The sequence below is a fragment of the Lepidothrix coronata genome, unplaced genomic scaffold, assembly GCF_001604755.1.
Source record: "Lepidothrix coronata isolate B3197 unplaced genomic scaffold, Lepidothrix_coronata-1.0 Scaffold72, whole genome shotgun sequence".
NCBI classification, from domain to species: Eukaryota; Metazoa; Chordata; class Aves; order Passeriformes; family Pipridae; genus Lepidothrix; species Lepidothrix coronata.
The window spans coordinates 1661813-1688916 of record NW_016690252.1 but is presented as its reverse complement, the minus strand read 5'-3'; the positions used below and the strand labels follow the sequence as shown (position 1 = coordinate 1688916).

At 43.6% G+C, this 27104-nt stretch overlaps 1 protein-coding gene across 5 annotated transcripts in view; it reads left to right on the top strand.

The window, feature by feature from the left end:
• The window catches only part of UBAP1 (ubiquitin associated protein 1), a 36256-nt gene extending 9631 nt beyond the window's left edge, over positions 1 to 26625 (top strand). For 3 of the 5 annotated variants that reach the window (XM_017819022.1, XM_017819021.1, XM_017819023.1), the window contains exons 2-9: positions 9412 to 9452; positions 13776 to 13900; positions 15862 to 16791; positions 18788 to 18835; positions 20938 to 20976; positions 21427 to 21603; positions 23040 to 23141; positions 24563 to 26625. In XM_017819022.1, the coding sequence (XP_017674511.1) occupies positions 9419 to 9452; positions 13776 to 13900; positions 15862 to 16791; positions 18788 to 18835; positions 20938 to 20976; positions 21427 to 21603; positions 23040 to 23141; positions 24563 to 24700 (1593 nt within the window). In that variant the 5' untranslated portion in view covers positions 9412 to 9418 and the 3' untranslated portion in view covers positions 24701 to 26625. The remainder of the gene's footprint in view (positions 1 to 9411; positions 9453 to 13775; positions 13901 to 15861; positions 16792 to 18787; positions 18836 to 20937; positions 20977 to 21426; positions 21604 to 23039; positions 23142 to 24562) is intronic. The other 2 variants (XM_017819025.1, XM_017819024.1) reach the window with 2 other exon arrangements.
• Positions 26626 to 27104: the final 479 nt, after the last annotated feature.

Genomic DNA, 27104 nt, shown 5'->3' with positions numbered 1-27104 from the left:
ATAGTATTTCCCATGTATGTTGTCTGTTTAATGCAGTCATTCAGTCCTGTTTGGATTGAGTAGAAAACCATGGAAGCAGGCTCGACTGGTACTGTGTTTGGAGACATAGTTTGTTGTTTGTTGTTTAGGCATTACTGCAATAGGACCATCTTTTAATTTGCTTGATGCACTTTTTTAATATTTTAGTTTGATTCCTTTGCTCTGTTGAGTTAATCTGGGGAGGAGTATGTCCTTGCTGAGGCCTCAGCTCAGCAAATTTTTTACAGGAGCTAGAGTGAGTGTTCACCTTCTGTAGTGGTGAGGATTTTTTTTTTCCTGGTCTGTTAGTTTTATCCTTCAGTGCAGCAAAACCTGTTTTTGTTTTTTTTTTTTTTTCCAGATGTGTACTTCTGTTTGTGCTTATTTTCTTGTCTCAGTCTTGATAAAATGGGTTGGATGAAGACAGATGCCTGTTGGCTCTATAGGAGTGACACATGAATGGAGGACAAAATGAGCTGACATTGAAAGCTGAGACTGTGCCAGTGACGTGTTGATGCATGAAACTGCATAAAAAAGTCAAGTAAAGAAAAGTCAAGTAAGAAAAAGTCAAGTAATAATGTGAGGGCTGTCACATCTGTAGCACCTGGGATGTAGTTCACATTTCTCACACCAGTGCTGTCAAAGCAAAGGCGAACCAAGCTCACGAGGTATGTTTTGATAATTAGGGAGGTTTGAGATGGTTTGAGCTTATGTTGTCATGTCACAGAAGAGCATTTTGGAGACCACACTTTTCCAGGTATGCTGTGATCAGCTCTTTGGTGCTTCAGAAGGAGGAAGTGTTTAGGACCTCTGTTTCCACATATCTCAAAGTGTGTATTTGGAGAAAGAGTAACTGATGGTGAATAAGGGTGTTTCCTGAAAAATGGCAACACTGAGAGATGAAACTGAAAAGAGGGAAGATTGAACATCAGGGAGAAACAAGGGTGGTGAGACACTGGAAAAGGTTGTCCAGGGAACTTGTGGATGCTCCATCCCTGTAAGTGTTCAAGGCCAGGTTGGATGGGGCTTTGAGCAACCTGGTCAAGGGAGAAAGTGACAGAGTGGGTGGAGTTAGATGATCTTTGAAGGGCCCTTCCAACCCGAAACATTCAGTGATTGGTGGCTTCTAAATCAAGTGAATCTGCAGGGAATTTATATTCTCAGAATGTGCCTCTTTTAGCCACAGTTGTTGAGAGAAATGAGATGTATTAGTGAGACACAGGGACATCAGATGGCTGGAGTACTGCAGCAGTTTTAACCACATGATGGAAAAGATCCTGTGGGGAGTGGGAGAAGACCGTTGTTGGCCTCGTGTATTTGAACTGAGGGTGCAATCAGGACATGAAGCAGTGGCTCCCATGCTGGATGTCAAGGTTTTAGCCTGCTTGCTGCAGGGCAGGCACCGTTGTTTGGAGGTGAAATAGTTATTTTTTTCCTCTCATTACCACACTGAGTCCTTTTGGGAAAGTATTAAATGTGTGATGAGAGTGGGTAGCTCATGTGACCCAAGTATAAAAGGAAAAGTTGATGCATCTATAGTAGTCTAACACTGACCCCATTATTCTTGTACAGTGCAATAGGCACATATTTTGGCTGAGATCAAATACATGAAATTGCAAGTGATGTTTGACCTGCTGGCGGATTTTATTTTTCAAGCTTGATTTCTTGCTTGATACTTTTTGTCTGCTTTGTTAAAGTAATTCCATAAGCATTAGTATTTCACCAATTTTCTAACCAAAACCATAATTACCAACAAATTACATAATTTCTCTTCTGAAATGAAACAGGGAAAATGTGACAGTTGTATAGCTTTCTTTGGAATGGATTTTTTTAAGTAGTCATTTAATTGCTTAACATGTTTAAATGCATTAAGTTCTGGTTAATAAATATATATCAAAAGAATATGAATAAATACTAATTGCTTTCTGCAGTAAAATAACTTGAGTTCTTATGTTGGTATTGGGAGTAGGTTCTGGTGTGTCCAATGGAGTTCAGCTTGTTTCTAAGTAATATCAGATCAGCCACCTGTCCTCTCTTGGTTAAAGAGTATAAGAAGAAAAAGCTTGAAACTGCACAGATGCTATTAATTTTGTATTAAGAAGGGTATGTTCTGATTAATGGCAAAAGCTGTTTTGCTGTGTGTTGGCAGCATTTTGGGAGTGTCTGCCTATCTCTCCTCATTCACAACTGGGACAAGTTTGAAGTATTAATAATATTCAAGTACTTCAGAAACAGCTTGTTGCATATTGAAGTACCACTGCAACAAACAGCAGCATTTTAATTAGCTGATGATGCTGTGGGTTCCGGGCATACATTTTAAGTGTGCAGATATTCCACTGCTTTCTCACACACTGTTACGGAAAGAACGGAATAAGTGGGCAGTTCTGTTGTTGAAGGCAGCAATTAGCAGACTCTCTCCTTCAAGAAGATTTGTGCTGAAGTATTAGCTTTCTTTTAAAGTGCTGGCATTAACTAGGGAAGTTGGTGCACCGGCCTGGCTCTGGCCAGTTATAAGGTTGCTGTTTAAGATTTGCCTCTTTTGTAGTAGTGTGAAATCTCATGCTCATTAAGCTGAAGTAGCTAAAATTGTTAATAGATGCTTCCCATCTGACTATTTTAAACTCTTGGAACTGGCAGGTATTTCCTATCCAAACTTTAGATACAGGAAAATAGCAGTTAAAAGTAGTTGCTCTGCTCGTCAAATTTTGACTTGTTTCATTTATGCATTGTGAGATTACTGCAGCCCTCACTGGTGGTAGGAGTGCTGGATCATGTTTTCTCACCTTTTTCTGAGAATGTAGGAACTGCATGGCACATTTATATTTTATGCTATGATTTATCACTCACATTTCTATCTTGCTTCATTTGTGTCTCAAGGAGGGGAAGATAGTCCCTCTATTTCCAGTTTGCCATCCTTTTTGGTGATTTTTTTTAGCTTCTAAATTAGTGAAGCTGAACTTGAGAAGAAAAAAAAAGATGTAATCACATCTATTTTCTCCCTCAGCTTTTCTGTTTAGATGATCTGTAAATAATTAATTATTGCACTCTAAAATCCAAATCTGCTCTTGGAGTTGACAGAACCTGGGCTATCCTCTTGTTTGCTGAGTTTGGACGTCAGATCAGTCTTAGATGTTAGTTGCAGGTGGTTTTCTCTTGTGACAGGACTGAATGTTCTGGAAAGAGTCCTTTCTAAAAGGGTCACCCATTTGCTGCAGCAGTTAAATGTGAATTAAGAGTAGGTGCATCTTCCATGCTGTTGCTTGACGTGTCAGTGCCTGGCCAAAGGAAAAGCCTACACTCTTTCTGCTTTGACCACAGGGCTGCCTATAAGTGATTTTCTGTTTCCTTATGCTCTTGCTTGTGGAACTTGTATTTTTAGAGGTTTGTGTGGTGTGTAAGCTTCAACTGCATTGGAAACCTGTATGACTGGTAAGTCACTGAGTGACTAAAAGACTGGTACATTAGTGTGCTGCCATTGTAGGGTTATCCCTGATTTCTGGGTGAAGGGTATGGCAAATTACCTCATGTCCCAAGTATACAGTCAGGATCTTAAGAAGGAATAGAGGTGTCTGTTTTCAGTTAAGAGAAAACTGAAACAATCCTTAACCAGCCCAAACAGTATGTGCTTTTAACAAATGCAGTGTCTCTGATGAGCAAAGTGGGAGGTGACATGAGGGTAACTGTAACTAAAGGTGTCTGATATTAATGCTGTGAATCCATATGGAACCACAGAGAGATGCCGTGATTCTCTGAGAGCTTGTGGAGCTGACTTCCACTTGAACTTCCCACCATCTGAGAGGTCCCGAAGCAGAAGGTCTAATTGCCCACAGTGCCACATGAAGCCATGGCACAATCTGAAGAATCAATGTCTCCTAATGTTTTTCACTGCTAGGAAGATGCTATCGAACGTGTAAAGCCCCATAATGCATGCTATTGCCATCACTGGTGTTGTCTTATAATCCAGTAATGTGGTCTGTACACAGACCTGCTCTTAAGGGGTCTTTTCTCCTTGCCCTTCCTAGTCACATATTCTGAAAGTGTTTTTTAAAAGTTCCCATTTTCTTGGTTCCTGTCCCTCTGCCCCTCAGTCACTGCACTAGTAATAACAAACTGCATCAGTGTAATGTTACAGGCTGCTCTTCAGAGTTAGATCTCTCATCGCAGCTGCTTGGATTGTTGATCCATGGGGTTTGTAAGCAGCAGGGATACCTCACACTTTCCTCCCTCAGCCTCCTGTTGTCAGTGTAAGCCCTACTTTGCATTTGGTGAAGTGCAGGGTGACCACTTGGACTCGTATCCTGTAAGATGAAGATGTCATTAGATTTGTTTTAACCAGTGGCCGTTGAATGTTGGATGGCAACTCCACACCAGTGTTTGCTTGAAGGAGGGTCTGATTTGTTCTCATTGATCTTAAAATGGACCAAGAACCTTCATGTAACTTATCTCCTGGATTGTGGAAGCACTTAACAAGAATTACTGTAGTTACAGTTAAAACTTATTTTTCTGTTAGGACTAGTGAAAGAGATGGGTTTTTTCTTTTCTTTGTGGGTTTTTAGTTTTCGAGGACTTTTTTTTTGGTCGATTTGGGTATGTAGTTACAACACTGTCACATCAAGTTTTACAATAACTTTATCCGAACAGTTGTTACCAGAGGACCAACATCATCATCCTTTATGCGAGGGAGTATTTTCATGTGCTTGTTGTTTGCAGAACTGTTAGAGGTACGAAGCAGAAGCAGTTGCCACAGATTTTGGGGGGATGTCATCTATTTGGATACTGCAGTTAATGAACATAGTATCTGTTTTGTACTGTAGTAAACTGATCGGCTCTTTACTGTCAGTCTACATAAGAGATCTCAGTTGTGTAGCAATGGCTGAACACTTAGGGAGGTGGGAAGCTTTGATATGAGAATCTTAACTTTTGTCTTAGCAACAGGCACTGTTGACTTCTTCTTTTGCTGTTTGAAGCTATATACAGAATCCTGATGTTGGTTATAGCTTTTCACTTGCACTGAAACAAGTAGTGTGGTGAAAACTGAAACTACTGTCTAAATTTTGAACACCTGTGACCCTTAGAATCAAACTGCTTTCACTTTTTCTCTTTTCTTTCCTGTAAAATCAGCAGTAGTTCTTGAATGTAATATAGACAGGAAAAAAAAATCTTTTCTTTTTGACTTCTTCAGTCTTTTTGTAGCTTTTAGAGTGAATGATGCATCCTTAGTAGTGTGTAGACTACATGACGTATATTAGCAGGTAAAATGGAAATTGCAAGATCAAGTTTCTCTTCTCTGAAAATCATAGAGGTGGCTGATTTCATTATGGTTGATAACTTGAGGCATTTTGGTTTTCTCTGACCCATAAGGAGTGCATTTTCCATTTATCTTAGTCTTAGGGGAGAGTTACTTCAGAGAATTCACATAGTCTGGAATCAGGACATATTTGCAATCCAGAATCAGGGATCTAGCAACAAGAGTCCATTTCTTGGCAAATAGTCAAATTGGCCTGAGTTATCACAGATAAAGCAGTTACAGGTATCATTCTATAGGTAGGATTCTTCCAAGTTGTCCAGTCAGAGCTCTTTCAGAAGAAAAGGAATGTAGATATAAGCTTCAGGGAAAACACCAATAGAAGAAACATTGAGCTAAGAATTAAAAACCACCCCAACTTCCCAGCAGCTCCCCATGAGTCACTCTTTATAATAATTTCTTTGCTCTGGTCTGTTGATGACACTCTCCCTTTGGCATTGCTTCCCTGCACCAAGTCATGCTTCTCTTTGTTCTCCTTGTCTGGCAGCACAGCGAAATGTCATTGAGGTTTAAGTGATGACGTGTCCAGTGGATTGCCCTGGTCACCTCTGTGCCGTCCCTTCAAGCCTTTCCAGCTTGTCACCTCTCTTTGTGCTAATTATTTCTGTCATCGGTTTTGCCTTGTCACTTCTCCTATTTCTGCATCTTTTTGTTGTTTTTGTTATTGTTGTGGTGGTGGTGGTTTTCTCCCTGTCCTCCCTGTACTTCTATCATGGCTACTCTGAGGTCCTCTGTCCTCATCCTGGGCTCTGCTACACTGCATTCCTTGGGCTGGCTGGTTTCTAGGAATGTTGACCTGCTACCTCACTGTTACTGTCAGAAAAATAATACAGATGGGAAGGGGAGAGTTCACATCAGGCTGCTTCAGTTGCTTATAACTTTTAGGCACTTATAGCCATGATCTTCTCTTTAGAGGGTTGGCCAGAACCAAGAATAAGGAAATGTGGCTAAGGAGAGCCACAGAGCCAGAAGAGAGGTGGCAGTAAGAACACCTCTAGTATTACACAACTGTTTTCCCTAGGCCAGGAAAAGTGTTGAGAAAGGTTACATGCAGTAGAGTGGGTCCTTTGCCAATTTACAGTGTGCAGTAAAGCATCAGGCCAAAATTTGTGCCACCACATGCTGTTACCATGGGTACCTTTGAGCATCCTGTTCAGGAGACTGGAGATGAAAGGGAAGATTGATAGGGCTGCAGTTGTCCATCATCTGGTTTGGAGTAAGGCTTTGGAAGCAGGTTCTTTAAATTTCTACATGAGTGGTACCAAAAGTAATCAAACTTTTACTGCACGATGTAATGGATATTCAGGTAATGCCCAGAAGCATAGTAACAACATCAGTAACATTCTAACGGGCTGCAAGTACTTTTTTCCCAAGCAGGAGGACAGAGCAACAGTAAGATGCTTGTAACAGTGGTCCCTGAATAGTCTATCAAATCTGATTAGTCACAAGACACTATTTTAATTAAACCTTCTTTGAGAAGGGGGTGATGAAATGTGGCTGGCAGCCTATTTCTGTGTTACTGTGTGTGGTGCTTAACAATTCTGTTTGCCGACAAGTGCCTTCTGCAGTAATGGTGTCTGAAGTGCACACTCACAGTGCATCAGCAAGAACTGGTGTGATATCATCTCTAATGGTACCTCAGTCTAAAGGGTGACTGTCTCTGGAAATGGTCCATTTCATGACTAGCTTGCTGTTGATGTGCCTTAGCTAGTTCTGTAGTTAAATAAGGGGTTACATATGGCAGGGGAATCATTTTCCCCACTGCACCCTGAAATTAATGCAAATGCCAAGTCTGCACTAGATTTTACTACAGGATTGACAACAAAAGCAAGATATATATTGCTTATGTGAGGTATTTTGACACTGAGATTTGATGCAATTCCAGATGGATATGCTACTGCAAAACTCCCTAAAAGTTAGATGTGCAGTTTTGGCTCAGTGGGATTTGTACACCAGTGTCCCTGGAGCAGTAAGCTGTAGTAACTGGTGCTGCACTGAGAACTCCTGTGTCAGTTAAGTTGGGAAAGTGAGGAGTTTACTTCCTCTCGTTGGAAGTTCTTAAATTCTATGGAGAAGGGACCACTTGCTCTTCAGTCTGAGGTAGTAACTAGAAGAAAGAACTTGGAGAAACTAAAAGAAGTGTGTGTAGGCTTTGTCCCAAGTTCAGTGGATGGTGGACAGCCACAGTATGGGATTGCAGGCAGTGCCACAAGTGTCCGGCGGCAAACAGAGGACTGGTGAGGCACCTGAAGGCTGTACATTTTCACTTGTCTTTTTCAGTAATAACAAACCCAGCTGATGTCTTAATTGCTACTCTCACATAGAGAAACCAGCAACACAGCAGCTTGTCTGGCAGCGTGATCAGGGTCTGAAAGTACAGCTATTTCACGTGCTGTTGTCTGCAGTCTGGTCTCCTCTGCGGCTCTGGGACCAGTAAAGCTCGTTCAGCTCCAGTGGCTGACATGCAGCTCTGCTGCATGGTCTGGTGGCTTTGCCCTTGACATGCTTCCTGAGATGGTAGGCTTGGCACTACTTCATCTCCTTTTCCTTCCATCTTTGAATCCTTAATGTTTTGTTTGCTTCTGAGAAGCAGTTGCCAGCAGGTGCCAAAACGGGTTTTCTGGTTTAGTGGAATAGTTTTGGATGTAATACCAGTGCTGAGAAGAGGCTGGTAAACATTGAGCAGGATGACACACAGGTTATATATCCAAGGTGCAGCTGGACTTGCCCAGCATGACTCACTTCCCCATGGGCTGTTGTCTCTTGAAGTCTGGTTGCACCCGGGTGATCCTTGTACACTTTGGCTTTAGCCCTGTGCTGAATTCCCGTTAGCCAGTAGGGCTGGTTCACCTGTTGCTTTCAACATAATCTTGAAAGGGACCTTTGCACAGCAAAAGGGACTTTGCTGAAGTGCTTGTAACTGGTCCTCCTTGTTCCCAGTCCTGTCAGCAGCAGCAAGGAAGAATAGCTAAGCTGTCTGTGTAATCCTCACCTTATGACTCCCTTCCTTTAAGGTAATGTTTGCAGTTGGAACCTGCGGTGGAAACAGTGAGTCTAAGAGTCCTTGACTAGGGAATGATCTGCCCCACGTGCTCTGCTGCCCCTGGGGATGTACCAGAGAGCTCCATGTTTTTGAAGACCAGCTGTTGGACATTTCAGTCTATGAGCTGGAGGGCTTCAGGAACAAAGGGCAGCTCTGATTCCTTTTAATGCATAATGTCACAAGGATCACTTAAAAATTCAGTTATTCAAAGAATTATGCTGTGTTGTCTTGAGATAGATCTTGTGATTTCCTTCTAATCCAGCAAAAGAATCAGTTATGTTATTGAATATACCATAAGCATCCTGGAGCAGGGATTTAGCTGACAACTAATTAGACAGATAATTCTATCTTGAGCAACTCTTTTCTCGGGGCAGGACTACTCTCTGTTTACAAGCTGTCTAGACACTCTGTGTTTAACATCTTGCATCTAAATTTTATAAGTTTTTAGTAAATTCTGTGGGCAGTGGATGAGACCTCTTTTTTACCTGTGTTTTCTTGTGTGTATCCAAAAGTATCTTACTAATGGTACCATTTATTGTGTACCTGTGTTGTGCATTACCCAGTGTGTCTAGACAAGTGCCTCACTGGCTAACTGACTGTGTGCCCAGTATGGTAGTATCCCCTTTTAGAGCAGCAGGGATTAAACTGAAGAGGATCAATGTGGTATTTCCAGTAGGAAGAGCTATTCTTAATGCCAAGGGAAGCAGGGTGTGCTCCATGGGGCTGGGAGAGAGAGGCCTCCGAGTGCTGTCATCTGGAACTCTTGTCTTCCTGATCAACCAGGTTGTGTCTGGTTGATTTGTTTGGGTTTTTGTGGTTTGGTTAGTTGTTTTTGCCGTTTAGATTGGCAGATCCTGGGCTAAGTTATTTGTCTGCTCAGTTGGTTCTCGAGGTTGTAAAATAAGTTTGCTTGTCTATCTCGGGAACAGGCACATCAAGTGTCTGCAACGTGTTCCCTAACCTAGAGGTAGGACTCTGGAACAGCGTAGACTTGATCTGTGCTACATATATGAAGTTGTTAAAGCTGTTTTAAAATGTTTTTCAGGTTCTAAATGGCTTCTAAGAAGTTGGGATCCGACTCTCATGGTAAGTGAAATTTGGCATCCTTGTCTTTTCAACAGGATAAATTCTACTATTGCTGCTGACTGATGTCCCAGCCTAGACAGTCCATATAGACTAATCTATTTAGCCACAGAGTAGTTTTTTCATTAGGAATGAACTGCCTTGGCTTCCTTCTGGAATAGTTGCTTGCTGGTGCTGTGTGGTGCTTGTTCTCTGATTGAACTGAAATTCAGCCTGTGACTATTCCCTACTCTGTCATGGCAGAGTTATATCTTCCCCTTATCCCACTTACTCCCTTCAAAATCAAAGCTGAACTGCAGTTGTGAGACTGCTCTGATGTTTGCTGAAGTGGATGCTGGAGCTGTAGCATCTTCCTATGGAAGTCATATGAGAAGTTGAAATGAAAGTGAAGCTTTCGATATAACATTGAACTGTGCTTGGTCTTTGTTCAACCATGAATTTCTTTCTTAAAATGGACTAATCTGGTTCAGAAGGCAGATGAAAAACAGACTATATTTTTTTATCTTCTGCATATGAGATGTGTAAAGTCATGCAGATGATTTGTATCATAAAAGTTATTTGCCTGTGTATATGCATAGTTTTTAGAAAGTAAGTTGTAACTTGAGTGTGAATAATATTTCTGTGGAACATTAAAGTTCAGCTTCTTATATGTGATGTGGCTTCCTCAAATCGGTAATCATGGCTTTTCATGCTGTCAAAAGTTCTGCTTTTAGAAATTCAGCCATGATCTTTATTGTTAATTTTTCAGATAAGAAAGTCCTGGAAAATTCCAGTTGTCCTTGAGCTTTTTATTTAGTCCTGCAAGTGTAAAGTTAAAGTACAAAATAAGAAATGCCTCACTGAAGTCCATGGTTAAGGATTAATAAAAAGAGCCTATCAAAACTTAATTTTTAGATGGTCTCCTTTGCTGTGGCCCAATGATCCTGCTGCAAGACAACTAATTTCCTCATTAGGTAGCTGCCAGCCCTTCAGCAGTTGCTTCTTTATCTGTAAACAGTCTCTAACTGCTTGTCTTCTATGTCTGTTTTAATTTTTCTCTCCTGTTTGCCCAACTGGACGAGCAAAGACGCTGCCCACAGCTAGAATTCAACGTGTCTTAAAAATTTCCCAAAACAGTACAGTGTGCTGGAACATGCTTCTGGCTTCAAAATAACAAGGCCCAGACAAATGGTGCTGTGAGCTGCCTTGTTAACTTGTCTGCTCTTCTGCGTGCCCTCTGTTCCTAATGACCAGCGACACTGTCACAGTACTGTTTCTGAGGAGCAGTGGAGCAACTTCCTTGGATTAATGGTGTCCGAAGAAATCAGCAGGACAGTTGTTTCAGTCTTCTCCGGGGTTGTTAAGAATAGTCCTAGTAACTGAGTTTTGGCTTACTGTAAAGCATCCTGTCCAACAGCTGCCTGCAGCTCGGTGTCTGGCAGGTTGATGAAATCGGTCAATATAGTTGATGTATCTCTTGTGATTATTGCTGAGCTACTTATTAGAGGTTAGAGGAGTGATGTTGAATCACAGAATGGTTGAGGCTGGCAGGGACATCTGCAGATTATGTCCAAACCCCCTGCTTAAGCTCAGGTTTCTCAGGACCACGTTCAAATGGAGATGAAGATGGGACCACAAAGTATGAGTGGAGAGAAAAGGAGCCCTTTTCATGTCTTTAAGGGTGTTCTTAGCATACACCTGTAGCTGTTCCTAACCATGTAACTTCAAGTCCTCTTCTGTCATTTGAATAATTGGAAGTTCAAGCTTAAGTTGTAGGAATTAGTGGCATGTAGAAATGCAGCTTTCATCTGTTGTGCAAAAAGTGTGGGTTATGCCAAGTGCAGCATGATAATGTTTGTGTTATCGTTGTCAGTATAGAATTTAAAACCTTTTAACTCTGATTTCTGACAATTGCATAAGCGTGGTTCGTGTGACCATGAAAACTCAGTTCCACATGCTTTCAAAACTGTTCCCCATTCATAACTAGTAACTGTGGGATTTTTTTTTCTGAAGTGTTTGTATTTTGCTACCAGACTGGAGGACATTTCTGTGGGTTGACCAGTGACTTCTGCATTACACTATAGTGGAGAGGAATCTTTGTTAGGCAGGAGTGTAATACAGAGCACAGTGTCAGAGATCAGGCTGGCAGGTACACTTTTGCCAGAGCTATTCTCAGAAATTCCTCAGTGTGCTTTTAACTGATAAAAGGATGAAGTGGCCAACAGGCATATTAAATAACAGTTTCAAAAAAACTTAAGTTGTTTCACTTGAACATGTGACTTTGAAACAGCGTCACCAAACTAGTACCGTTCTGACTGGGCTGGAACAAACTGAATGCTATGTGCATCAGTGTTTTGCCTCAGAAAGACTTTTTATCATCAACTGTCCTGAAACACTTGGTGTGTTCCTAATACGTGTTTGTGTTTTGTAGCAGAGTCATATTCAAGATGAGGTTATAGCAGTGGTTATTAAAATATCAGTATACTGGGGAGAAACTAGAAAGCTTTTACTCCTTAGTCAAGCTTTTCAGGTTAAGCTGGCATCTGTAAGTGCAGCCCATCTAGGTGTGTTTCATTTTATTTTCTGAGCAAAATAGGAGTTACTATGTAAATACCACAGTCTGGGCTTGTAGCCCCTGCGCTGGTATCTCTTTCAGGTGCACTTGTGCAAGGAGAGGTGTCTGCCACTTACCGTGTTAATAGGTTTAATGAGACAAGTATTTGAACACTGAGCTAATTGGCCGGCGAGATCCACGCGGAGAAGCATTCCTGCTGCACCTGGGTCATCTGGCTTGGAACAGGACTTGTGCGAGTGGGACTATGCAGAACATAGTAGCAACAGTCCGGGCTCTGGTTGTCCGTGACTTGGCCACGATTTACTGCTCCTGGTGCAGAGGCTGCCACAGTTGCTATTTCTGTATAAGCAAATGCTTTGGTTCTCAAATTGCCGGCTCAAATACAATTTGGATGACATGGTGCAGTTAAACATGTTATTCCCACTAAGGATCAGTGAAAATGCTATTATATTCTACTTGGAGTGTGTTCTCATCCTGGAGGTGCAGGTGGTGTTCATCCTGATGGTTTCAAAGTGCAGGAGACAGCACCTGTGTCTTAACAAAACTCTGTGACCAGCACCTCCAGTGCGTGGAATGAGAGCTCAAGTGATGACAGCCCACAAACCGGTAACTCCAAATTGACAGGATGTTCCTGTTTTTGAAATCTGCTCGGCCTCTGGGAGCTGTGGCTGCCTTGTAGATGAGTTGACAGTGAGGGAACACAAACAGTACTTAAGCTGCCATCTGAGTATGAAAATGGGTCAGATAAAAATGGCAAGTCACAGTTCACTGAGCGAGGGGTTGGGCTCTGAACACCCTCTCAGTTGTTGCCACTGATGTCTCTCTTTATCTGCATCACTCAAAGAGGAGTTTCAAGGAAGGCCTAGAGGCACTTTTGATACACACACCAGAAACTTTGCCTGTAATTCCCAAAGCTTAGACCAGCAATCCAAGAGATCACTTTCAGTTAATCAAAAAAATGAGTGCAATTTGTATTGTGGGTTTTCCCGTACTTCTTCACAGTAGCTCAAGGAAAACACGGCAATAGTCTGGTGGAGGTGGCTGAGCTTAAGTGGTTTTTGCCTTGTGAGTTTGTAGGATGCCTGAAAAGTGTCACCCTAAAACATTTTTTAAATATCAGGTGTAAGTGATAGATACAAAGGACAGATGTAGGACCTGATCAAGTTTGATCGCCTTGTTTCAAGAATCAGAACTGCTGTGCTAAATAGTCGTGATATTTCACTGTGTTTTGGTTAAAGTGGAATGTTTGTGGGTGGTCACTTTGCCCTTGTGACCACTTCTTTCTGAATGTTACCTCCTACTTGCATGTCAAAACGTGGATTTTAGTTCGTCTTAGCTGCTCTAAAGCTGCTATCAAAACCTCTTTTGAATATGGTAAAAAGTGATGGATCTGTTTATAGAGATATAAGAGAATACAACGTTCAGGAGACCTTCAGCATCCAGTTGTGTAGGAATAGTCTTATCACACAGGAAAGTAGGATATGGGGTGCAGAGACTTCAAAATATGATGGATTGTTATGTTGTGAGGGGCGTTGCCTTTTTTTTTAACAGTTGTGGGCTAGAAACATCTAAACAAACCGAAAAAACTCCACAAACAAAACTGAGGCATCAAATTCCAAACAACTTCAAACTTCGTTTGTACTGTCACCTGACATAGTTGTGGCAGCAGAGATAAAATAGCTCCCAAATACAGCAAAGTGAGCCTTAATTGAAAGCGTTCAACTTGCGAGTTGTGGGGATTTTTTTAATATAATTTCTGCTTCTGATTTTAGGGCCTTTCAGTTACCTTGATGATGTCCCTTTTAAGATAGGAGACAAGTTCAAAACCCCAGCGAAGGTTGGATTACCGATTGGTTTCTGTCTGCCTGATTCTTCTCAGCTTGTCAGAGAAGCCCAGGTGAGTGATGTGTTTTGCCTTTCTGCTCTCTTCTCCCCTGGCCCCCACATGTGGTGCTGTAAATTGCAGTTAATCACAGTTCACTCAGAGTCATGTCAGTCCTGTGGTGTCATTTCATGTACCAGGCAGTATTTGCAGAATGTCTGTTGTTAGACTTTATAGAAGGATAGAAATATGATGGGTCATGCAAAAAGCTTCTACTTGTTGTTTCCTTAGAAAGCCACTAGGCTTTTATTTTTAAGCATTTATTTTAGTGTATCTACTTTGAAGAAGCACGGTGTTTTTGTGCAATGGTTACAGTTTTAAATGTTACCCTGGCTAAGTTTGAATATAATTTTTAAGAGCAAAAATGCTAAGAACTGATACACCTGTGCAATGGCATAATTTCCAGTTCTTTTTTTCTGTGTAGTTCTGAGAGGGAATTCTGTGGGGCAAACAAGTTACAGCTTGGTACCTTGGTGGCTCCCCTGTCTTGAGGAGCATGTTTCTGTTAAAATAAGCTGTTAGTAGCATAAAATCAATTGCTTTAGCCTAGTTGTTGAAAACCTAATCTCCAAATGTGGGTTGTGATACAGGAAACCTAATTGAACTATGTTTTCTCATTTAGATCCATGATTTTCCTTGACCAGTCCCAGTTGATGATTGTTTTCACTTTGTCTGTGACAGATCGCTTTAGGCTTTTTCCTTATAACCATTAAATGATTACCTGATTGTCCTAGTAGACCTGTTTCCACTCATTTAAGCTGATGTGGGAGAGCTACATACAGACACACACAAAGTTATGATAGCTCTGCTCACATACCAAAGAGTGTGTAGTAGTGGTGCTCAATGCTTCTGCCTGTGTGTTGTTTTCCAAAATCTCTGTGCTGATAAATTACATATCACACCTCTTGGAGTCTTAGAGCTCAGGGAAGGGAAACTGGAGCCCGCTACAGGATGGGATGTGGCACAACACATAGTGAGTAGAGGCCCATGAATCCTCGCTGGCTTGTTGCCCTTTAGAATTAGGAATTTATGACTTGGCAATCCAGTGGCAAAGTACTCCTGTTCAGGTATGTGCCATTGTCCTGTCGAGGCTGTCTTAACACTTCTTGTGAGTCTGAGGTCTAAACTCCCTGTGGACTTGACTCCTAGGCTGTGTTCTCTGAACATTTTGTGGTTATTTAAAGATTAAGGCTGTGCAGAATTTTGTCCTTTACAACCAAGCCACTGAGTGGTCAGTACACTGGTAGTGAGTAGCTTACAGATGCGTCTCTGTGCTAACCTGGCTCTGAACGACCTGATATTAAGTGGAAAAAGCTTAAGGGATCCTGTCCTGTCAGTTACTACAGCAAAACCTGCTGCCAAAGGAGGGTGTTGTCATTGTTGTAGCCATTGTATCTACTTTGGCTGGCAAGGCAGTAGAGTGAAAATACAAACACCTCTTAAACTAGTGGGTGTGAAACTAATATCGAATGCCTTAGGAATCTTTTAGGGCAAACTGAGTAATACTGTATTGGCCTTCGGATGCATGGTTACTCTTCTGCAATCTTGAATAACATGTGGAACTAGTGGGTGGGAGGTAGTTCAGTGGTGCCAGGTTGGGGAATGATTGTCCATCTAGTAACATGTTACACTTTCCCTTGCTACATCTGTAGTCCTGGGAGAAGAACGCAGAAGACTTGTGAAACTCATTTTTGGTATGATCAGTAGCTCTAAAGCAAAACTAAATGCAGAAAGGAGACAAAATATGGTATTCTAATCCAAGCTGCAGCCAGGTTTTGTGCACAGAGGCAAAATTACCTACTTGTAGTGTCTGCCAGCTTTGTTAATCTGTAGGCTGGGAAAAGGTGATGACTGTCCATGGTAACTCAGGTAGCTCTTCTTCTTTGGTAACTCACGTTGCTGTTAGAAGTAGCAATTACGATCCTTACAAATTAATTTTTTTCCCCTTCTCTCCTTTCCCCTCCACCCCCATCCAGTATGACTTCTCGCTGGAAAAGAAAACAATCGAGTGGGCTGAAGACATCAAAAAAATCCAGGCTGCCCAGAGGGAAGCTGAACGCAAGGCAGAAGAAGCACTAGCTAACTCCAAAGCAGCTCCAGAGGACAGCACCAGGATGGGGTTCTCAGAGGGACCTTGCCCTGAAGCCATGCCTCCTCCTATCAACCCCATCCTCGCTAGCCTGCAGCACAATAATATCCTTACTCCCACGCCAGCCAACAGCAGCTCTGTGAAGCAAAAGGTCCTCAGCCCACCTCGTCCGAAAGCAGATTTTAACCCAGCTGATTTTGAACGCGAAGAAGACCCGTTTGACAAACTGGAATTAAAAACTATTGATGATAAGGAGGAATTAAAAAATATTCTTGAAATTCACGTTGGTACTACTGGGCCTATTGTTGCCCAGCTGTTAGATAATACTTTGCCCAAAGGAGGGTCTGAGTCTGTGTTGCAAGATGAAGAAGTTCTGGCATCCATAGAAAGGGCCACGTTGGACTTCAAACCCCTTCATAAACCCAATGGCTTTATCACTTTACCACAGCTGGGAAACTGTGAAAAGATGTCCTTGTCTTCCAAAGTGTCCCTTTCTCCTATCACTTCAGTGAGCAATATCAAATCCCTGTCCTTTCCTAAGCTTGACTCCGATGAGAGTGATCAAAAGTCATCAAAGCTCACGAGCACTTTCCACAGCACTACCTGTCTCCGCAACGGCACTTTGCTCAGCTCTTTGCAGGCCTGTGCTCAGAGTAAAGGCAGTGAACTGAATGGACTCCACATGGTTGGTGTTTCTGCTCTAAATGAGGACAGTGCCAGGGAGACGTCGACATCACCCTTCTCATCCAGGCTGTCTTCCCTGGCTGCGCCGACTGTTTGTACGGAAGACGAATCATCTCAAAGCACATCGACTACGGTAAATGTGCAGTGGATTGGAGCTGGGGCTGCTGGGGAGAGGTGGAGGTGCAGAGGCAAATCCTCCCTCTGGACTGTCCTATGGCTTTGGCTATAGCTTCATTTATTAGGAGTGACATGTAGATCCTCTTGAGTTACGTGGCAAATTGATCAATCCAACAGGCCTTCATGCTGGCAGTTCTGAACCTCAGATGATTACTCTGCAGTTTTTCCCAAAAATTTGGTAATTTTAGGCTAACTGTAGTGATTTTTCTTTCAGCTTCTCAACTCTCGTTTGTTGTTGATAGTTGCACACCTTTGAACTAAGTATATAAGGCATCTTTTGTGTATGGTCCGGCCTCTTGTCCTATCCGGCTGACATGTATCAGATTCTGAAGTGCTGTTAGGCTTCAAGTCAGATCTCTTCCAGATTTCTTCCTCAGTTTGCTTTTTTTATTTGCTGGAAAAAAACGAGAAATGCAGACTTCTCAAGGAATAGCAGTAATAACAAATTGAAAAACACAGATGTGCTGTGTCATTCAGGGAAGAAAAAAGTGCTTGTGGTTGACCTGCATTGAAATAAGTGTGGTTTTTTATTTTTAATTTGCTTCCTGAGATCCTTTTAAAATTCAGTCTTTGAAAGGAAGACAGTTATGGTGGTTTGAAATCTGGTATCCACCCTACCTCGTGAAGGAGGGTGGAAGGGTTGCTTGGTGGAGACCAAAACCAGTCTTGAAGATCATCTTGTATTTTTAACATCACCGTTGGTTGCTGCCCAGCTCTGAGACAGGAGATTGAATCTTCATTTCCTCAGTCTTGTTGCAAGTTCTAAAGTGACCCTGAGGACACTAGCTTCACACCAGCTGTTGTTTTTGTCTCTTTGTGAATAAGAGCAGAGATTAGAGTAAGTTTGTGGACTTTTTTTTGTAAAGAACCTCAGATCTGGACATGAAGCCTAGTGAAAACTGTGTAGTCAAACCCTCTAGCTGTTTCTAAAATAATCTGCATTTTTTTCTGTCCAGTATAAGGGGCCTCTGGTGGTCTAGTGGTTAGGGTGCAGGACTCTCACCGCTGCGACCCGGGTTCGATTCCCGGCCCCCCGGGCAGATGGAACTCGTTAGCCCTGTGAGGCAATCCATCTAAGAGAAGGTCACTCTAAACAAACCTACGTTCTGAGACCCTCACTGCCACTGTCCGAGTTTCACTCGGCCCCGGCAGATGAACCTCAGGATTAAAGGGTGGGCTCAGTTCAGCGCACGCTGGGTCTCACCTAAAAAATCCACTGCGCAGGCTCGAAGGGTTAATGACCTTTCCCAAATCTTCGCTCGCGAAGACTGGCCATTATTATTATTATAAGCAGTGTTTCAGTGGTTCTGTGGTTTTACTGGCACACTGTAGGTTTTTGTGATACCATATGCTCTGTAACAAATGATGCTGCTCCTCTCCTGTTGTTCTCCCACCTCTTTTCAGGCTTAGGTGAATGCACTAACAATTGTGAAATACAGTATTCTGGGAAATGGTGCGTTTGTCACCAGAACAGCTGTTTATTGGTGACCAGAACAAATTTAATACTGTGAACTTTGGCAGGAGGAGCAGTGTGCTGAGCACCTGCTCACTGCTGCAAGTCACAGGGGTGAGAGGTGATTGTGTGGTCGTGGGTAGCTCAGAGGTGAAACCTCAGTTACAAAACACATAGCATCTCTGGGGACCAAGATGAAAAATCACAACTAGATAGATGGAAATTAAGATGGCCAGATTTTCCCTCTTAACTATTCAAAATCTCTCTGCTGGATTAAAATTTGTTAAAGACCAAGAGGGAAGGTGTATCCTCAAGAATGCTGTAAGGGAGGATTGAAAATGACAAAGAAAGAGACTTGGTAGTAGAAGTAATAAAGGTCTTAATTTGAAACTATTTCTCCTTTGGAAGCAGCAAATCAAGAAAGAGGTATGCTGACAGAACTAGTTCTTTCTGTTTGAATTCCAAGACTTCAGGTTATACTTGTTTCATGTTTCCACAGGAAAGTCCCAGTGACTGGAAAATGACAGCTGAGAGGCAAGAAATTGAAGTAAATGCAACAAAAGAATTTAAGTAAATGTAACAGAAGTCCTCAGCAGGAAAACAACAGAAGGAAGCCAGAGTCAAATGTAGAATAAACCTGTCCTTTTTCACAGAATCATTATAGTAGTTTGGGTTGGAAGGGACCTTAAAGGTCATCTCGTTCCAGTCCTCTGCCATGGGCAGGGACACCTTCCCCTAGACCTGGCCTTGAGCACTCCCAAGGATGGGACATCCACAACTTCTCTGGGCAGCCTGTGACAGGGCCTCACCACCTTCACAGGGAAGAATTTCTTCCTAATATCCCATTTAACCCTGCCCTCTGTCAGTTTAAAGCTATTCCCCTTTTCCTGTCACTACACGCTCTTGTCCGAAGTCCCTCTCCTTGGAGGGAGGGACTTGGAGCCCCTTTAGGTACTGGGAGGTGCTCTAAGGTCACCCCAGAGCCTTCTTCAGGCTGAACAAACCCAGCTCTCTCAGCCTGTCTCCATAGCAGAGGTACTCCAGCCCTTTGAGCATCTCTGTGGCCCCAGCCTTTTAGGAAGCCTCAGGACAATTGTGTGTCCACAGTGATTTTATAATTTTTTTCCTCACGAGACTAGAAATTGTAACTTTGAATTTGCAGTTACCAGTAAAAGTTTTGCTTTACCAGTGAATAGGATGTTGGAAATTTTGGATGGAAACAAATCTGTGGTTTCTCCATTTCTCTGAGGCTGCACAGGTTCTGTGGTGGTCCCCTCTCCTCACTTTTTGGTATGATTTTCAGAGCTTTCAGGCAGAAGGAGAAAAGACTAGTGAAGACAACAGTTTGAAATTAAACTCAAGTAGATTGAGGAGCAGGAGTTGGTTTTCCCAGACTCTTGAATCTCTGGTGTCAGAAGCAGTTTTGGTTTTCCTGGCTACAGCATCAATAACAAAGCATCATCCTTCAGTCAGACAACCAGCTGATTTCAGGGCTTCTCCAGACCCACATTTCACCGTATCCCATATCCTAGTGCTTTTTGCCCTGGGTATTCGGAGTGAATATGATGTCTTAGACTTTGTCTTATAGAAGAAAAATTCTTACCCTTGAGATTAAAATGGTCAGAAGTGGAGAAGAAAACCTTGGTGGTGGTTTGGCATCTTTTTGCAAATAAATGGAATTTGTCAAAATCTTGGTAGATTTTGTCAGAACTGGTTTTCTGTATAGGCCTTTTTGTTGTTCAGTTTGGGCCCAAGGAAGGCCTTTCTGAAGAATGTGGACAAGCTTTCAAGCAATCTGTGTTGGCATAATAACTGTTAAGAAATGCAAAAAGCTGTGGTTTTTGGTCCACAGTGATTTCCTGCAGTCTGTTCTAATTCTGTTTAAAATGCAGGAGTTCTAGATGTGTGAACTGAAATGTGCAGACTTGGTGGGGCCAAGGCCTCACTTTGCGCAGCTCTTATCTTGGGCAAAATCCTATAAAGTGGTGGGTTGGTTCTGCCCTGTGGCAGCCTGGTTTTGTGGAAAGGGAGCAGAAGGAACGTGACCCAGCCTTGTTGCTGTATCGGGAACGGGTCTGAGTGCTGAGCAGAAAAATCACATGCTCTTTTTAGCCAGTGTTCCACGTTGTTCCTATGCTGCTATGGAATTCAGTGCTTTGGGAGTAGAAAAGAGGTGTATTTTTCTCTTACCCCTTCTCATGTTCAGCAAGTCAAGAGAAGTCTCTAGGCAACAGTTTCAAAAGTACCACTGTTACTCAGGCTGTGCAGCGCTTGGTCAGGAGCTGAACTGGAGCCAGTGAGTTTCGCTGAGCTGTGTGAACACACAGCTGTTACAGTGACAGAATAAACAAGCTTACAATTATTATGAGAGTACACACATCCTGCTTGGAGTATAATCCGTTTGTAGAGTGCTGAGAGAAGAAATCCTCATGATGGCTATTCTGTAGCTACACACATATAAGTGGCTATTCTGTAGCTATTTCTGCATGTGAGATGTATGATGTCCACTTTTCATATGCAGAAGCGTGATCAGACCTTGAGTCTCCATGGTGTGGTGGAGTATTCTGTAAAACCCTCCTTCCCCAGCTATGGCAAATTCTGCTCACTGGTGCATAATGTTTATGGTTGTTTTATTTGTGTGTTGTCCAGCAGGTACACCCAGACTACAAGGAAACAGAAATCCCTGTGGTAAGTTTCCAAATACCTTGCATTGGATCATGTTTATGATAATCTCCAGATCTAGTGTTCCTATGAGTACAGAAAAATCATAGGTGGTGAGTAAACCTGTGGTGAGGGAAGCAATCTCTGTGCTTCCTCTGAGGTGTGGGGTTTGGCTGTATCATGACCCTCACTGTTGCAGGGGCTGGGTGTTCAAAGGTTTTGGTCACACCAGAAGGAGGGGGTTTATTGTGAAGAATCTGGGTTGTTGATTGCTGTTTTGGGCGTTAAAAGAGTGTGGTGGGAATCAGACGTTGTGCACCGCTCTGTTTCATCCTCACAGCGTGTAACTTCCCAAGGGCAGTCTAGAAACCCTCTTGTATTAATTACATGGGGTATCCTGGTTCTGCATTAGCCAGGAACAGGATGTGGGGATGCAGGAGATGACCATCACCTCAGCCTCTGTGTTTTCCCCTTCAGGTAACACACCAAAACTTCCCAGTGTCTAAAGTGCCCAGCAGCAGCAGCTGCACGATGGAGCTGCAGCAGGGCCTCTCCCCCAGCGAGAGGCAGTGCGTGGAGACCGTGGTCAACATGGGGTACTCACCAGAGAATGTCCTGAGAGCCATGAAGAAGAAGGGACAGAATATAGACCAGGTAAGAGCTTGTGCAGTACAAAGAAAGACTTCGTTGGACACTGGTTCTGCTGAGGAGCAATCCTGGGTTTGCAAGATGGATAGGGGGGGAAACTTCTAACAGCCTATAGTGACTGCCATCAGCTGCTGGAGGAGTTGCCACCTGGCAGTGGAGGCTCCCAAAAACAAAGAGAAGAGCGCTTGTGCTTGTTCCTGATGAGAGACTGCTCGAGCTGGCCACATCTGTGGGTGCTGTGTTGGAGCCGCGCTGAGCGTGGGATGGGCCTTGGCTCTGTGTGCAGCTGGGAGAGGAACTGGGTCTTCCCAGAAGCCACAAACCCATCCAAAGGAAGCTCAGCATGGCTCTGCACCATGCTTAGTGCCACGTGGCAGAAATACAGCCAACTTCCCTTGTTCTGAGCACGAGGGCTTACGATGCTGACGTCTCTTCTTGTAGAGAGATCGGCCCCTGCAGGCCTGAGACAGCCCTGAAAGGCTCCTGCAAGGCCCCACTGACCGACTTTAGTGTGCACCCTGGTGCTGGTGCTTTCTGCCTTGTGTGTGTTGCCTCAAATGACTGCTAAAACCAGGTCACTGAGCTTAAATCACTTCAGGGTGGAGGGTGGCTCTGGGTCTTGGATCCACTTCAAACACTTTCAAGTGGGGAGAGCACGGCCAGACTCTGTGCTGGCCCTGGGCAGGCTCTGTGCCACACAGGACTGTGCCTGTGCAGGAGGGTCCCAGGGGCTCTGGCTTGCTGGGCTGATCTCCTGCCCACTCCCTACACATTGAGAGTGGCTTAAGCTCTGCACTGGAGTGAACTATGGTATCAAATGGAAAAAAGTGTCCCTTAGGAGGGCGTTTTTAAATCCTGCTGTACTTGCAGGCCGTGTTCTTTTGCACACCTCGCACTGCCCACCTGACCCCTCCCTGTACCTCTCAAAGCTGAGGACGGGTAAGAAATGTGTCAGTGGTTTCTGTGCATGTGAGCTGGGATTTGCAGCTCGCTCACCAGTGTGCTGAGTTGATTTTCAAAGGCTGACTGCTTTCAGATTGCATCAGCTCTTGTGGCTGTCTGAGAGGAAGCTGAAAGCTGACATGTCTTGACTGCTGGACCTATAGTTTCATTTTTAAAATGTGTAGTATAAAAAGCACACCTAAACTTTGGCCTTCTGCTGCGCCGTAAGGCACAGAGGGCTGAAGGTACACTTCGGAGGGTGCTCTGACTGGCGTGGAGGATGTTCAGAGCTGGTTGGAGAGCACAGGAGGACAGAAGGGCTTGTCTGCTTTCTCTGCACTCTTGTATAAAGAGTGTCTCAACTCTACTAAGAAGGACTTTGTCTCTGAAGTGCCGGGTTGGAGTCACGCTCAGCCCCTCTGCACGTACAAAGGTGCCATTCAACCACGCGCTGCCAACGCCACACTGCAAACTTGGTTTCTTTTCTTCATTCCTTACAGGTGCTGGATTACCTGTTTGCACATGGACAGCTTTGTGAGAAGGGCTTTGATCCACTACTTGTTGAAGCAGCTTTGGAAATGCACCAGTGTTCAGAGGAGAAGGTGAGTGTGCATTGTGTGCAGGAACAGAGAATGTGCCATGACAGGGAATTCCAACAGCAGTTCCTCTGGCTGATGTAATTCTGGCTTTCATGGTAATGCTGCTTTTTTTCCAAAACTGACTGCCAAAGGGCATCTTTGTGTTGATAAAGCTAGAATTTGTTAAAGCATTAGAATTCTTCTGCATTGTTCTGTTACTCACTTTGCAAGCATTTTTATGAGGACAGGATTTTTTTGAAACCCTGCTTATTGTGGTCATAATGTTTTGAGTGCCCAGAGTTCTCTTGTGGGCAGGGTGCTTGGTACATAGACAGTTAACTTCAGCAGCAGCAAATTGTCTTTCAAACCCTGCCAGCCTGCCCTGGCCATGGATTTTCTCCCTTGTATGAATGCATCTGCCTGGCTGCTCAGCAAATTGGTTTAGGGCTCACTCTAGAAGAAGCTGGAAAATGAGTTTTGGTTCTGGTTCATTGTCTGGCTGCTTTACCAGCACCAAAGGTACAACAGGGGCAGGTAGCCAGGGCAGAGGACAGCAGGATCTTTTAAGTCTGCCAGCCTGTTGTGTGCCAGGTTATTACATGAAGTCTTTAAAGGTGCAACCCAGCCCCCACCCCAGACATATGTATGCCTTCCTACCTTTCTTGAACTAGTGATGAGCTTGCAAACAGAGGAACAGCAGTGTGAAGGTGGGAAGGAACTGAGTTCAGGAAACACATTTGCTACTGGCTCAACCCCAAAATTGGAAATGGTTAATCTCCTGATTGTCCATTTCAACCTGCTTGCTTGTTGGGGATTTCTCTTTCCCCTGGAGTGGAGCAGAGGCACTGTAAATGGCAGAGGGTTCATAAAAATCATCAGCTGACTCGCTTCTTGCCACTTTATTTTTTCAAAGCTCAGGGAGGATTTGCAGTTGACGTTGGTAGTATTGTATGTGCACAGTGGGGTTTGTGCTAATCCCCCAAGTTTGCCCTAGATCTGAGAAGCCAGTTGACAGCAAGGGCTACTGTGCTGTTCCCAAAGTCAAAGTAACTTTAAAAAAAATTCAGATGCAGCAACAGCTGCTGGATGGGGGAGCTGGGTCCCATTTATCAGCACTTTTGGGAGCCCAGATTGGGCCAGGCTGATAAATTTCCTCATGGGAGAGAGACAATCACATAGGCTAGGCTTTGGTGCCCCTGTTGAAGAGGATTTTGGAAATGAAGGACAAGAAACAGAGGGCACTGAAGGTGAGGTCCGTGGCCTCCTGCACCCAGAGCTCTGCTGTGAGCAGAGTTTCCCCAAAGAGAGCCAGAATAGGCTGTGCCTGGGGAGGAGGAATCTGCAACCATGGCAGGCCCAGTTGCTGAAGACAAGCTCTGTGCTAAACCTCCACCAAGCACTGATCCACTTGTCTCTTGCAAATAATGGGCTTGTCTGTCTTTCAGATCACAGAACTTCTCCAGCTAATGAGTCAATTTAAAGAAATGGGCTTTGAACTAAAAGACATTAAGGAGGTCTTATTATTACATAAGGACCGACACAACGCTTTGGAAGATCTAATGGCCCGTGCAGGAGCCAGCTGAAAACACATTCCTGGATTCTCGGCGTGCAATGGAGCAGGACCAGCCCCGCCACCTTCACACCCAGTGTGACTTGCTCTCAGCGGGAAGGAGTCCAGCTTTTTCCATACAAGGGAGAGTGACTGAGCAAGCCTGCCCACGTGCATCACTCCAGCATTTCTCTTTCCACTGAGGGCCAACTTTCTTTCTTAAATTAAATTTTTAAAGTGTCCTTTCCTAAGTTTCCTTTTTCCAGCTTGGCCATGGAGAGTTCAGACTGCCCAGCCTCTACTGGAATTGTACATAGGTAGAGATGGAGTGGTTCCCCCCTCACTGTTGCACTGGAGTTGGACAGAAGAATATTAAGTTGGTTCTGAAACTAGAATGCTTTGGTTCTTTGAAGCTGCTTTTATGGTGTCTTGTCTGCTTGTCCTGAATTACTTGACTGTGTCACAGTCCAGATTAACTGGTTAAAGTTGACCTTTAGTGCAATGGAGTTTTATTTTTTGGTTGAAAGCTAGTCTGTAACTTAGTAAAACACTGGTTCAGAAATTGTCACTATGCATAAAGACAGAACCTTGTTTAGTCCTCTTGGATTTTGTTTTTTACCCATGCATCCAACACTTCTGCCAGACATGGGTGTCCAATGCTCAGTGGTGTGTAAGTTCCCTTGAAGCAGGTAAGCTGTGAACTCTACCTGGACCTGCAACTTGTGTTGGTTCTTGTACGTGAAGGCAGAGAGCTGGGGCTCAGTATTCTTAATCCCCCAGGCTTGTAGGATATTTAAGACAATGCCCTGCTAGGAAATCAGTTATCTTTTTGTTTTAAATAATACTCAGTGTGATGCAGGAGGTTTCTTTCAAGCACCTTCTTTAAAACAAATATACTCACTGCATTAGTTCCATTTTTCACACTGCTATAGAATTACATAATAACATCTAGTACTACCAATCAGGTTTGGGGTTGTTTTTGATAGTTCAAAATATTATGTTGTACATTGTTCGAGTTCTAAATACATAAAATATCAGCAGTCTTGAGGAATCTCTGATTTGCTAAATATTTTGATTCTGCAGAAGAACAACTAATAAAACCCTCCAATATAACTCCCAGTGTCATGGTTCCCATCTCTCACGCTCTTTGGCTTCAGCAAAGAACTTGCTGGGTCCTGCTCCTGTGGGCACACGTGAACACTTGGGCAGAATATCCCGATGTCTTGGGGCCATGGCTGCAGTGGTGGAGTGTGCTGTGCTTCTCTGGGGCTTATTTTTGCTTTGTGGCAAAAACAGAGCCTAGGGATCCAAACTCTCATTAGAGCTGGAGCTTTGGACTTCCACAGGCAAGAACAGCCCAGCCCATTGCCTTGGTGTAGGTTTTTCAGTAGGAGGTTTTAGCTCATCAGGACTCTGAAGGGGGTGGCATTTATCTCCGTGGTGTTTGTTTAACTTTCTGTGACCAGAACATCTAATTTGAGCCCAGTGTGAACTCCTGGAATTCTCTGTGAGGTGCCCAAGTACATTAATTACATACCTTTACTTAAAATGCTGCCAAGGAGGGATGTAGCTGGCAAGTATCCACGAGATGTGGAGAGGGGATGAGGAGGAGGACCAGGGCAGATTGCCCTGCATGTATCCCATGGTGTTGAATGTCACCATCTTCTAGTGGTGGGGCTGAAATTAAAACTTGTCTGAGAAGGATGTGCAGCAGCTGATGAGAAATGTGACAGTTTGAAATGAGACAATAGGGTTCCTGATTAATTGGAAAACATGGCAAACAAAACTGAAACCGCTTTACCATCACTGCCAGGAGCAGTCGCTTGTATTGCTTGTTTGGCTTTCTCAACAACTCCCCATCCGGTACCAGACAGTCCTGAAGAGGCAAGAAGTCTTGCCAGTGAAACACCAACTGTTTAGACCAAACCTCTGAATAAAATAATCTCTTTGGTTCTGTTACTGTGTGTTGTTTTTTCACATTTTCCCTGTGGGGTCTGGTTCTTAACCCCACTACTCTGCCTGTGGAGGCTGTTGTAGAGGTGAGAGCAGGGAGGGGAAGGTGGTCTCCTCGTTCCAGGGAGCCAGACCCACCTGACTCTTCCCTTGTGATGTTGCTCGTGTTTTGGCAGTGAGGTTTCCAGACTTACATCACTGGGTGGCTGAAGGCATGAAGTGTATTCCTGGGGTGGCATCTTGGAGAAGAAAAGACCACGAAGTGTGAGGATTAACCTCGTGTTTTAAAGGAGGGGAAGGAATGTGTAATGAGAGACAATGTGATGAGACTTCAGTGTTCTGGGTGCTGTGCATCGCTAGTTACTCAGTACTGTTCTCTTCTGTCAAGGCACAGCTCAGCACAGATGTGGAGAGGTCCTGCTGGCTGGAGCAATGCTGGGCTCTCCCCTGCTGCTGGTTGGTGGGCAGATTGGCTGCACCCCTGG